The 13,767-nt window shown below is 36.0% G+C and overlaps 1 protein-coding gene across 6 annotated transcripts in view; it reads right to left on the bottom strand.

Moving 5' to 3' along the window:
• Nucleotides 1-13,767, bottom strand: part of LOC143345127 (neural-cadherin) — a 354,511-nt gene that overhangs the window by 145,031 nt on the left and 195,713 nt on the right. Inside the window, exon 1 of one of the 6 annotated variants that reach the window (XM_076771997.1) lies at nt 528-622. The exons of the other annotated variants lie outside the window; for them this stretch is intronic. Within the exon in view, the coding sequence (XP_076628112.1) occupies nt 528-579 (52 nt within the window). The 5' untranslated portion in view covers nt 580-622. Of the gene's footprint in view, nt 1-527; nt 623-13,767 lie in introns of those variants that run through there. 6 annotated transcript variants of the gene reach the window in all.

Raw genomic sequence — 13,767 nt, 5'->3', positions numbered from 1 at the left:
CAAACGGTGGATCCGGGGGCCCTCCGTGCACGCACGACGCCGCGAACGATAGCTTCGCCGACGGCGCCAGACCGTAATTACCAAGCCGAATTGATTTTCCGTCGGTTGAATGGAACGATATCCCAATTGTGCCCGTACACCGGAGCCTCGTCTAGGCGCACAATGTACACATTGTGCACGTTTGAAAATAATGCTCTCGATCGATGTCAAGCGCGCGGCAACTACCGGATTCCGCGTCCTGCGAGCTGTTCCCGACGATGGTAACCGCGTAACGGGAGTTCTCATGTCCTCCAAAAATCGAGAGAACAAGATCTGACACACAGTCTGACGAATTCTCGACTGGGAAGTCCCGAGGTTTCTAACGCAGCGCTCGTCAAACTCAAACACTCTCAAACTTGCCAGGAGTGGGAGACGGATCCTCGTTCTCCACCTCCGGATTCACGGTATCGCGATAAAAAAAACACTCTAAGCGTACGTCAAACTTCACCAAACATCGAGCTTAACATTCAGAACCATCTTGCACGTACCTAAGTAGGTGCTGTTGGTAATAACCCAGAAGAACTTCAGCGGGTCAACCATTGAACCACTCTCATCTCATGAAGAACGTCGAAATGGAGAAACGCTGTACCGGTTCAAACACCAAGCACCAGCGAATGGTTCGACGCGATCGCACTGAGCTGTTCACCAACAACGACAAAGCACACGGAGCACTGGCGAACAGATGGAGAGAGGACGAATCACAGAGAAGGTGGTGGACACGTTCTTCGACACTGATCTACACAGATATTATCCAACCGATTCTTCCGGTATCCAAACTCGAGTCGCGTGTAATCGCGTTGTGTCTATATCGCGACGCGTCGTTTGTAAAGGGGCCGGTGCCGACGTATCGATACGTCCTGCACGGCGCCTGTCATCGACATGTTTTTATCGCGGTGTATTTCGTAGGGGCAGCGTGGGGTGTCCGAACCGCGTAGAAAGTGGAAGGAGCGACGAGCGAAGGGCGAGGAGGCGGCGGAGGCGTTGGAGGCGGCGACGGCGGGCGGCCGAGTAGTGAAGCGGCAGCGTGAGAACCCGTCGCGGCGGCAGCGTCGCCGGTGCCTCGGCGTCGGCGTCGGCGTCGACGGTGTGCACGACTTAGGGTACGGAAAACGAGCCACGAGGGTACAGTACGCACGTACGCGCCACGACCAGGCCAGTGGGTATATGGGGGTTGCAGCCCCGAGCCCAGATTCGCGCAGACGCGGCAAATCAGTCGGGGGTGCACAGTCTACCCTCAGTCAATATACCGTGTCACCGCGTACGGAACGTGAAATCGTTGGAATGCGGTTTATGGGACGTGTGCCACCGGCGTCGCTGACGATCGAGACGCCGGGTACATCGTGCCACCGATCTTCCTTCACATCGAAATTGGCCGAATTTTAAATAATGTTAAATTTATAAGAATATTTAATTTAATTTATTGAATAATAATATTTAATTTAATTTATTGAATAATAATATTTAATTTAATTTATTAAATAATAATATTACATTTATAATAAAATAATTATTTTTAATAATATCGTAAGGGTGTCAGGGCTGGTCACAGGCGTGTGGTCAGATTCAAATATTCGGACACTAAACTTGACGATGTAAACTATATTATTTAATATTACTATTTAGCATAAAAGAGCATAAAAACGTAAGCGTGAAAATTGTAAGTGACTACTCTCGATCAAATTTCGATGCAGAGAACATAATTTAGTTGTTCGTTTAAAGGGTTCCCCAGTATTAGAGTTCAAGTAGCTAGAATCGTACTCCGGATCTTTGTTGATAGTAGAATTGGGTAAATTTTAAATTCGCGATTGACGAATAAAATTTCTTGATTCGTTTGGAAGACTAGATTTAGGCTGTAAAAGTAGTTTAATTCATAGATTCGAATTTAGGGATGTCTTTAACAATGGAAGATAGTTTATGAATGAATCCACAATTTTTATTCGATTATCGCGAATAAAATTTGCCCAACTGTGATGAGTAGCAAGATCGTAGTAGTTTATATCTTTGACATTTTTTAATACTTGTTCTATTTAAGGTTACCGTAGTACATGTTTTTGTTGACCGTTTAAAGGGTTTCCCAGTGTCAGAGCTCAAATAGTTAGAATTGTACTCTGGATGTTTGTGGATAGCGGAATTGGACAAATTTTACATTTGAGATTAACGAATAAAACTAGATTCATTTATAGATTATAATTTAGGGATGTCTTTGCAAAGTAAATATTAATGGAAGTGAGTTTATGAATGAATCTAAAATTTTCATTTGTTAATTACGAATAAAATTTGCCCGACTCTGATGGATAGCATTGCTTTGAGCTTAAACTCTGTGATTTCTGTGGATCGTAGTAGTCGAAAGTTCTCAAATTTGTTAATCCTTGTCGTATTTAGTTTCATAAAATGAGAGTGAAATAATTGAAACGTTGTAAATATGGGAAGTAGTTATGAATGAAATACGTGGCTTAATTGAGATATCTGCTACAAAAGTTAGTAAAGTTTAATCTGCAAAACAAAAACTTCGTTTGGTAAAATGTGTCGTTGATTGTTTGAAGTCGTTGTCAATGCAACTTACAGAATAAATACCGCCGGAGAATTTATGTTGGTTACAGTCAGAGATTCCTTTGATATTTATGAGGATTTAAATTTGTAACTAAATTTAAAGTTAACCTTGGTTGAAATTTAGATGCGAGTTAACTGTAAATGTTGTGATAATATGCAAGTTTAAGTAGTTAAAGGAGGAGGCTCGTGTAAAATGGTAGAACGAGAAGTGATATTTGACAATTTTTTTACAGTATAAGGGTTTGGTGAAACTTTTCGCTACTTTCCACATATATTTAACATTTCAAGATAGAAATATTTTTTTTTCGTTACTTTGGATGTAATAATAAATGTTATTTCTTATGTCAATCGATATTATTTCACTTTTGACCTAAAAACATTTAAATAATAAAAATTGAACAGTATCAGTTTTATTTATAGTAATTGTGCATAGAATAAAAATACCTGATATGACCTGTGTTTCTAATATAGCCACTTTGAATTAGTCTTCAAATGCATGTAAGAGGACATACTTTAATTGCAGCGTCAAGTGATCAAGAATTAATGAAGAAGTGCTTTGACATCACATAAAAATTGTACGAATGTATGAAAATATTAACGAATAAAGTTTTATTGTTGTAAATATTTTAAGAAATCATACCTTACGTTGTATAATCAACGCCATAAATTTTGTTTTTTATTTCTAGTGTCAGTTACAAAATTCCTCGAAGTCTTTTTAAAAAAGGTTTTTTTATTGTACTACATAAAGGATGTTTCCCTTCGTGACATGTCATGTACGAAATGCTTTCTGTTCTGTATTTCTATGAAGTTTACTGTAATTACAGTCATATCTGCTTCCTCGACATTTGTGAATACCATTTCCTTCATTACAAGCAGCTGTAACTTCTGGTCAAGTCAGAAAGTATGTCGTTTCACCTATTCTCGACATAGTTAATATACATTTCGAAACTATACACCACACTCTAGAGTTACTAAAAATTTCCATACGTTAAAATTCTACTACGTTATAACAAAGGGCGTTCAGCTATTATAATTACTTCTAAGACTTGTACATGAAAACTGTGAAAAATATTGCTAACTATTTAAAAAAATGAAACTCGTACAAGATACTATACAGCTTTAGAAACATTTAATTTACTTCATAAATACAAAATTATTAAAATTCTTCAACTAGTGTATAAATCAATAATTTTGCCAAGAATTGAATTTGTTTTAAGACGATTTTCATTATATTACACCTCTCAGTATTTATAACAGTTTTATAGTTGAATTTTAAATGTTTCAGAATATAATAAAATATTCTATTCTATTATTCTATTTTTAGAATAAAATAAACTTTTTCAAATAGTATAACGAAATAGATCTACAGGTGTACAACAGAATGTGAGTGTTCCTTCAAAAAAAAACGTTAATAACATTCTAACTAAAAACTATTTAGTCCATCTTGTGGCTGCTTCGAAACAATTAATATTTCCCCCCAATTTCATCTAATTCCAACCGTAACAACGAGATAGCCTATTACAGTTACGCGAATTACCATGTTTATGCAGAGCTGTATATTATTAAACGATAATTACAACGTGAAAATACGAGTATGCATAAACTAGAGCCCCTCGCCCGAGGAATATATTTCCAACTACAACAGCTCATAGTCGACAGGGTTGAAACATGTAAGAAACGCCGATTGCATCGATCTTGTTCAAGGTTTGTTGTGCTAGGGATTCCCTGTTCGACAATAGCACGAAAGACGTTACTTTTACATTTGTTCCGAACCAGCCCAATCCTTCGGAACGATACGTGCACAATAGCGAAGAATTAACGTGCTTCTACGACTCCCAAGTTTTACAAAGATCTTACTCTCGTCTCTGGATCGTTCTACTTTCCACGCGATACGAGACAAGATCGTCGAACCGTATTAAGCTCCGCATTGTTACCCGGCTGTACGTCGTATCGCCTTCCGATGCGATCGAAAGTCGATGGCTGGTCGCTGAACGTCGCAAAAAAGCTCCAAGAGTCTATCCATCCGTGTTGTTAAGACATCGCAAAGTCCGCCACGGTTTATTCGATACCCCCACCCCTCAATCGTATTTATGTTCAATTCGGTTTCAGTTAACCCTTTATAACTCCGTGCGACTCTGAGGCCACGTAAGGCAAAAACACCAACATTTGGACACACCTTTACGACTTCTTTCTACGAGGAAACTCTCACGTTTGTTATTTATTCGCCTGCTAAATCATTAAATCGAGTAGCGAATATTTCACCCTTACCTAAGTATTCTGGTTCAGAGTTTCATTTTTTTTTTTTTTTGATCTTAGGGATGTTTTTCAGAAAAAGGATAAGTTTCTTCATTCCGATATTTTGCGTACGTAGTTATTTATGTTTTATGAAGGTTCACAATTTTTTTCCAGCGAAAATAATCGCAACTGACTGAATTATGTGTCAAATTGAAAAATCGAATCTTTTGTGTTGCTAATTAATTACGCGACGAAATGGGTACAATTGTAGTTATTTTTCGTCGAGTGAACCGTAATGTACACGAACAATAGATAATCTCGACTGATTCAATTATGTGTTAAATTAAAAAATCAAATTTACTGTTTTGCTAATTAATTACACAAATATGATTGTAGCTATTTTTCGTTAAGTGAGCCCCGACATACTCGAACTATAAAAATTTGAATGGGACATTCTAGAGGCCAAAATAAGACGAAAATCAAGAACACTAATTTCTTGATTGAGGTTTCCTTAAAAACTTATCAACGTTTAAAGTTCCATACCAATCAGAAATTTTTTCGGCGAAAAAAAAATTTTAAATTCTCCTGCAAAAATTATTTTCGGTTGCGGGGGCCAATTACAACCATTTTTGGTGAATAGACATACCTCCGAAATCCTACCCACTTTCGAGAAAAAAATTCGAGTAAGTGATGAAAATTTTGAGTGAAAAAAGAGAATTTCGTATCGTTTAGGAAAAAATTTTTTTAGTTACAGGGGTCCATTACAAGCATTTTTGGTCAACAGACATACCCCCGAAATCCTACTCAGTTTCGAGAAAAAGTTCCTTACCGAAAATAAAATTTCTGACCAGAAATGTCTGCCCAAATTTTCATGCAAATCTTTAAAACGTCATAACTTCTGAACGGATTGGACGATTTTAATGTTTAAAAAAGCAAACTACGCGTATTTTGATGGAGAATATGTAGAAATCGCAAAAATATTCGAAAAGTTGGTCCCTGTCCCCGCAAAATGAGAAAAACCCCATAAAAATGGTCAAATTTTCAAACAGGCATAACTCCTACAATTGTAAATATATTTCAATGAAACTTTTTTCTGAAGTAGAGCTCATGGGCACCTACAAAAAAGTATTAGACAACTTTTCTGTAGAGCGTCAAATAAAATTACTAAAAATCAAAAACGAATTTTTAACAAAAATCGGCAGGGGGTAGCCTGCTGAAATTTTTTGGCGAAAAAAAAATTTCAAATTCTCCTGGAAAAATTATTTTCGGTTGCGGGGGTCAATTACAACCATTTTTTGTGAATAGACGTACCTCCGAAATCCTACGCAGTTTCGAGAAAAAAATTCGAGCATGTGCTGAAAATTTTGGGTGAAAAAAAAGAATTTCGTATCGTCTTGGAAAAATTATTTTTAGTTGCAGGGGTCAATTAGAAGCATTTTTGGTAAGTAGATATACCCCCAAAATCCTACGCTCTTGTGAGATCAGAATTCATATACGTGAACGAATTTTATTAATAATTTTGTTAATAACTTTTTAATGAAGGCTCAATCAACAAATTGGTATTCTTGATTTTCGTCTTATTTTGGTCCCTAGAATGTCCCATTAAAATTTTTCCCAGCGGTGAACACCCTGTATAATTACAACTGACTGAATTATGTGTCAAATTAAAAAATCAAATTCTTTGTTAACCTAATTAATTACACAACGAAATTAATACGATTGTAGCTATTTTTCGTTGAGTGAGCCACGATATACTCGAACAATACAAAATCACAACTGACTGAATTGTGTGTCAAATTAAAAAATCAAATTCTTTGTTCACCAAATTAATCACACAACGAAATGAATACGATTGTGGCTATTTTTCGTCGAATGAGCCGCGATGCGCTCGAACAATACAAAATTACTGGTATATGGGGCGGAAGACTGACAACCCGCGTCATGACAACGCTGACAGGCGAGTCATCGTTGTACAGCGCGAACCGGATGATGCGACGTCGGGTTAGGCAGTCCGGGAACAATTTCATACACGACTACGATCTACTGGACTCCGGGACACGGAGAATGGCTCTAGACAGTGCCTCGTGATTATCACATAAATCGCGCCGAAATGGATTGACTGGCGTATTTCGTACGACCAGATTATACCGAGTGTTGTTTCGCGTTCTACGTCGGTCCAATTGAAGATTGATCGGTTTCGGTGCGGAACACGCTCAAGTGTTGGAACTACGGTACCTCGAATAGTGTAAATTATTTTGCAAGGAGGCTGGCTAGTCTCGGGGCGTGGTAATTGCCCCAATTACACGAACAATCGTTGACAGTTTTCAGGAGAAAAATGTAAAAAATATCAATATTAGGGGTGTTACTTTTAACAGAAATATTCCAACAATACTAACGATAATAACAAAATGCCTTTTTACTCTCAGAATCGAAGAGTTCGTTCTATAAAATACACAATGCTGTTTTCTTAGCGCTTTCCACGAGTAAGTACTGAAATTACTGAAACCAAAACTGTCGGCTACTGAAGCAATGTTTGGGTTCAGGAAAAAATTAAACAATATCTTTGTATTGAATATTTGGTCCAACACTTGTCTAGTTTACTGATTTGGTACAATACAATTTAAGTTTCAATAAGAAGCAAAATAGGAAAATGCCTTAAATCATGATCTGTGGCGCATGCGCAGAAAAAAAGGAGTACATGACGCCACGTGCAGAGTTTGGCCACCATTTCTCGAGGTGAGATGTTAAAGAAAATAAATTTGGCTAGGACTACTATAACAAGTAGGTTAAGTATTTTCTAAATATCGAAAAACAAAACTTGTATCAATATGATAAGATCACAATAAGGCTACTTAATAAAAAGATACTGATGAGACGATGTTATTTGCTTTCTATCATTAACACGAAATTTCTTTTCGTAAGCTTTTAACTCGTTCTTTTATTTATACGAGTTTCATAAATTCTCTGGTAATTATACCCGTTCAGGTTTATTTTGTAGGTAAGAGATAGAAAAAGAAACATCTCAAACAGGAAAAAGGTTGCTTTAGAAAAGTGAATATTCTGGAGTTTTCAATCCATGTGAAACTGATCTTTGGCTAATTATGAGACGCCGCATTCAGAACATTTTAATCATGCTTCTTTCACAAGCCTTTGCAAGTTCTTCGAAAATTCAATAGAAAAAGAAGTGGAATTTGTGTGAGCAAACTCATCAAATTATTATTTTTGATCTTTTAAAATCTTCTATTTCTTCGTCCACCATAAATTAGGTTCTAACGAGAGATTAAAAATCCACGAGTTTTTTTAATTCGAGTCATTCAGAATTTCTTTATGTCAGAGATATCGTGACAGTCAAAGCATTAAAAGAATATATAACACCTTATTTTTTTGTCAACTTCCCTACACTCCATAGATATAATGCATAAGTAGCAAAAAGAACAGTGAACCGAGATAAACGTTCTCTGGTAGATCGCGGGGAATACTAATTGATCTTGACTGGGTACTAATCTCAATGACTTATAGACGTTCAGATAAGTAACTACGTATCCACTGTGGTACGTTATCATGCATGCTTAGGGAAGATAACATTGATGGACACAGTAGACGCCATTCCTTTCCTGTAACTCCACCCTTTCAAGTGACAAAGTCCAGAATGTTAGATCACTCGAATCCAGTGGAAATATAAACTTGTTTGAAAACAGGGATTACTGCAAATTTTATCAATTTAAAAAGTAATCAACATTCGTGTAAAATATTCTTTGATATTACTAGATGGAACTTGAATAATGCGAATTTTCAAACAAGAAATTCTTGAATATTTGAAAAGTTTTAGGACTTTGGAAAGATTTAAGCATTTGGCAACTTTGAAACTGCCGCATTTCTCTCGTATAATTCCAATATGAAAAACTAGAAGTCTGTATAAGTAATAGTTCAATTGTTTATAGATACATTCGATATTTGAGAATTCTGTTTCTATTTAAATCATTTTGTTATCCTCGTATCATTTAAAACCTTTGGTTGCAATGTTTTAGAACAACTTCTAGAGTATACATCGACCAGTTGAAAAGCTTTGTGAATACCGTTAGCATGCTTGATAAGCGTCCATGAAAAGCACTTCTAGGAGAGTTTCCATTGACCCTTTTCAATATTTATATCGAAACATTCGATTACATTCTTGGCCAAGTTGCTGCCATAGTTTCCAATTCCATTAAAAATCGAACAGAACACTGTTGATTCTGGTGTCCTAGTTATATATCATTATTATAACTCAAACGGAACAATTTATGATATGGTGATGGCTGCTGGTGAAACAAACAAGCAAAACAATTGAAGGAAAGAACAGGAAAAGAGAGTGTACATATACAAATAGGTCATTGGTCGAGCACTTGTGAGAATACAACTGGTTGGGCGTAGCCCTCTGGTGGCGATTGTGGGTAATGTCACCATAAAGATATATCATTCTATGATAGAGAGCTAATGGTTTAAGAAATAATTCTACGCGACTGTTCTATACAAAGTGATTCTACAAACTTTATTAATACTTCCAGTTAATTGCATCAAAGATAATTAGAATCCGGAACGAAGTTTGAATTTGTGCACGCGAATAAATAAATATTTTCTTCTATTTGTCATTTAGAAAGGCGTTTAAAATTGTCGTCGCGTTTAATTAAATTTCAATGTTGCACATTATTTTGCCTGTACGTTGTTTCGTATATCCGTTTAACGAACTCGTTCTTGTAAAGAAATACGAATTAAAATTGTTGGAACGCTTCGTGCAATTATTTATTGTATCCAACGGGGAAATATCGCTTATGAAGTTAAATTTATGATCGAACCGTGAAAGATTACGAACATAAATTTGCTTTTAAAAATTTACAAACGAAATTCCGTTAATGTCAACCATATAAATGTTTAAATTATATGTTAAATTACTTGTTTGTAAATGTACAATTTAAAGTAATTATATCTAATAATTTTATTAAAACGAATAATTTTTAACACAATTCGGTTTAAATAACGCCGATAAAATTTATCTTGGACAGAAGGAAATTTAATAAACATAATAAATGAAACATTTACTATGTAAATAAAATATACTATATTTTTTAAATTTACTATATAGTTATTTTACTTGTTCCCGAGATTACATTCTTTATAATTAATGTAGATATACTCCAAACGCTATAGAGAATAATTGCGAAATTAAAAGATAAATCTACAAAGACAGCAGTATTCCAACTCCGATAATTAGCTTAATGGCTCTGTAAAAGAAGTAGAACTTCTGCGCCATTCTTCGCAGTCTATACTGCAGTTCCTGAAATATTTGTGGATCCAGAGGACCATAACTTTAGCAGGCAATTCCCTGGAGAATTTAACTAAACGCTTTAAAATCGGTTCGTAAATACTAATTTAAGTTAAATAAATAAGTTAAGTAAATACTAATTTAAGTTAAATAAATAAGTTAAAGCAGAATCTGTCAATTTCTCTATTTACTTTTATTAACATGATCCAACTATGTTCGAAATTTAAAAATCTGAATTTAAGAGAATTCTTGTTAATTAAACATAGCCTTAAAATCCTACTTTTATGGAGTTCTTCTCGCTAACTAAGAATTTTATACGCTAATTATGCAAACTAACTGAGAGACAAATTCTTCCCGATAAAAGAACCAAAATTATTATACAATTATGTACTAAAACAACAAGAAAGAAAATAATTTTGAAGGATGCAATTTTATCGCGCGAAGGAACATCTAATAATGTTACAAATAATATCAACAAAAGAAATTAATATAAAATATATATTCTCATTGTTCAGGTTGTGCATTCAGCATGCTCGAAATTTTGAGGGAAATAGTATTGCTTTCAATGGCGAATTGATCCTTCTTAAATTCTTGATGTTGCGATTAAGTGCTTTCTATAGAAATAACAAGTCAGTTTCTCGTTTGCTATAATACCCATTTTCAGTCGACGCATAATTCGTTCGTAATTGCGGTCGTCGTATCCTAATTTGTATGCAGTGAAATAATTCCAGCTGCATGACTTCAATTATATTAACATATTTCAGATAAACAAGGGGGAGAACAATGCGCATTGCAAATTACGAAGAACGAGAGAAGAAAGGCAAATGATTGAATTAAAAATGTTTAAAATTGTTTCTACATAATCTTAATTCAATATATGTAGGATAATGCATACATAATGTAAAGATGAAACTTTTTTATTTTTGTCTTTTTTTAAATAAAACGTTTACCAATGTGTTTGCGAGAGTTTTCCGATCAAAATAAGTCCAAACACAATATAATTTCATTTTAACCTACATCTAATAGAGTATAAAATCTTGTTAAATACGCAAATATGATATAAGCAATCAGAAGAAGCTCAGAAACGTATTGGGACTTTGGTTCCGTGTTTCTCGTGCAAAGATTTAAAAATATATCGGACTACGAGGGTGCAACGAGTCAATTTTGTAACGGGGGGACTTTTGTCCGCTCGGATCGAGCATTTCGAACAGCGTAGACCGCGCGCGGAAGTAAAATGGCCACTGCGCGGGACGCTTTGTCCGTGGACACGGCTCCTCGACGCATTCAAACTTTAATCCCGCGTGTATTCACAGTCGAAGATTCACAACCGCGTCGATATTTCTATGCAAGCAACGTTAACCACCGTCGCTCAATTTGCTGCACCACCAAGTGCATGATGCACGGGAACGCCGGGAATGCGGTTTCCACGTCTGACGACGTTGACGAGAACAACTGCCGACACAGTACGAGCCAACTGATCCAAAACTCTATTACGCAACCCCCAGACAATTCCCGACGCGTCTGTGTTCCGGGACCGACTCGTGGCGCGTGGAAACACGAAGAGCAGAATTAGCCATTGTATCGCGATTATCAGACAAATGGTAATCGGATATCGTCCGTAGGATACGATCGGCCGAATAATCGTTCTCTATTTAATCCGAGAACACCAGGCCCCGGTATTTGTCTGAACGATTTGATTACAGTTAACTGCCACTTAGGCAAATGGCGTGCCCGTTGCCAAGTACAAATTACTTTTTGGAACACTAATCTCGTCTATGGAGTATCAACGTCACGGTTGCGGATTCATCCCTCACACCCCCACCTCGCTACGTCGAAACGTTTCTAGCTCGCGAGAAACTTTCAATGGAAAAACCAGGCGACGACATCTTACGCAGTCAATTTCTATAAGAACATTATTTCTGTTATAAACTTTTACAATTCAATGCACAAAAGTGTGGCGAAATTTTTTAACACTTTGACTGCCACGTCAGCCATATGTGGGCGACAGAACTTTTAACAGTGGAATTAAAACAATTAATTCTCAAGTCGAAATGTCAAAGAAAATAAATTAATAGGCTTCGTAAATTTTACTGATGTTACGAAAGTAAGTAGTACGACAAGTTTTATGTTATGTAGTTTACGATTGTTTAAAGTCAAAGTTTTAGACTCGTAAACAATTTTTACGGTTTTAGACTGACAGTCAACGTGTTAAGAACAATCTTTTAAATATTTTCAATATTAGGAATCGATACTGTCACAATTACGTTTAATTGCTTGATTTTGGCATTGTTGATGAAAGAAAATATTAGTAAATAAACTTATCTTATTTTATATTTTTGCAGAATGATAGTGGTACCTTTTGGTGTATATAAATATGAAGTGTGCACTTTTTAAGATATAAATAATTAAAGTATGACAATTATAACTCTGTCTAACGAATGTTTCTCTTAGACAGTGTTTAAAACTCGCGGTCTTGGCGCCATGCTCTTATTGGTCGCGCGCTCTAGTGGCAACAGCCAATCGCGCGTTTCTTCATGCGTCTTGTCGCGTGCCTCGAAAGCCATGTGCACACGTGTCGTGTCGTAATACGTTTTAATGTGTATTTCTGTTTCTGAATTCAATACTAAATGTTCGTGAAACCGTAGAAAGTGTGTTTGAAATCAATTCATCGCCCTACCAAGTTCCGTGTGCTTTTGACGAAGCAAAATTGTGGAAAACATATTCTACCAATTTTCTGTGCATCGTGGCGTTCTTATAGACATTGCGTGCATTGTGTTCGTGTTTCCTTCTAATGGAAACGTCGCTCGAGATCATCAGGATAATTCGATTGTTCGTGGAATTTCATCAGGCGTCGTTTACGAAGAGACTGATTATAGAAGCGTAAACGTGGGAGTTAATTTCGTCGATTCGTCGATGCTCCGCGAGGAACAGAGTTCTTGTCGATTGGAAGCAGAAACGACTCGAGACGTCGGAGGAGAGAAACGTTTATCGCGGATTAACGTAATAAGATAGCAGAGAGGATTTTGGGGAATGTTACCTCGGGGAACGTCAGCTGGTGGATTAGACAGTTCGTATTCGCATGTAAAATTATAGTTTCGTTATATCCTGACGACGGATAAACAGGATTATCATTAAATATATTTCAAAATCATTACGAATGAAAAATAGTAAAATATTAGTGTACATGTTAGTAATTAAAAGTAAACAATGTTCTACTTTGCCCTGTATATGAAGTTATTTTATTCGAATAATTTTCGTGAATTTAGGAACGAACAAATAGAATCAGCATGTGTAACTATATTCATGTGTGCCAATATGGCGATATTTGAATTCTTTTGTAATTTCAACTTCGAGAATTTATCATTTCTGCAGGATTTACGATATAAAAAATTTCCATAAAAAGGTACGTATTTCTTTCCTATTAATACGAAATAATTCATACTGATTGCTTGAGATTTCACCATAAATATCTATATACGCAATAAGGATAGCGCGATCTCGTTCCTTCCGCTAGAGACTTTAGATTGACTATTTACTGTGAATAGAGCAATTTGAATCGTCATTTTGCGTTTCAAGCAAATTGGAATTAATAGGGAAACTGATGTTTCGATTAAACGTCAGATATTCAATGCATGTAAAATGTT

The sequence above is a fragment of the Colletes latitarsis genome, chromosome 1 (assembly GCF_051014445.1).
Source record: "Colletes latitarsis isolate SP2378_abdomen chromosome 1, iyColLati1, whole genome shotgun sequence".
Classification (NCBI taxonomy): Eukaryota; Metazoa; Arthropoda; class Insecta; order Hymenoptera; family Colletidae; genus Colletes; species Colletes latitarsis.
The sequence above is the reverse complement of the archived record's forward strand: the minus strand, read 5'-3'. Positions and strand labels throughout refer to the sequence as shown.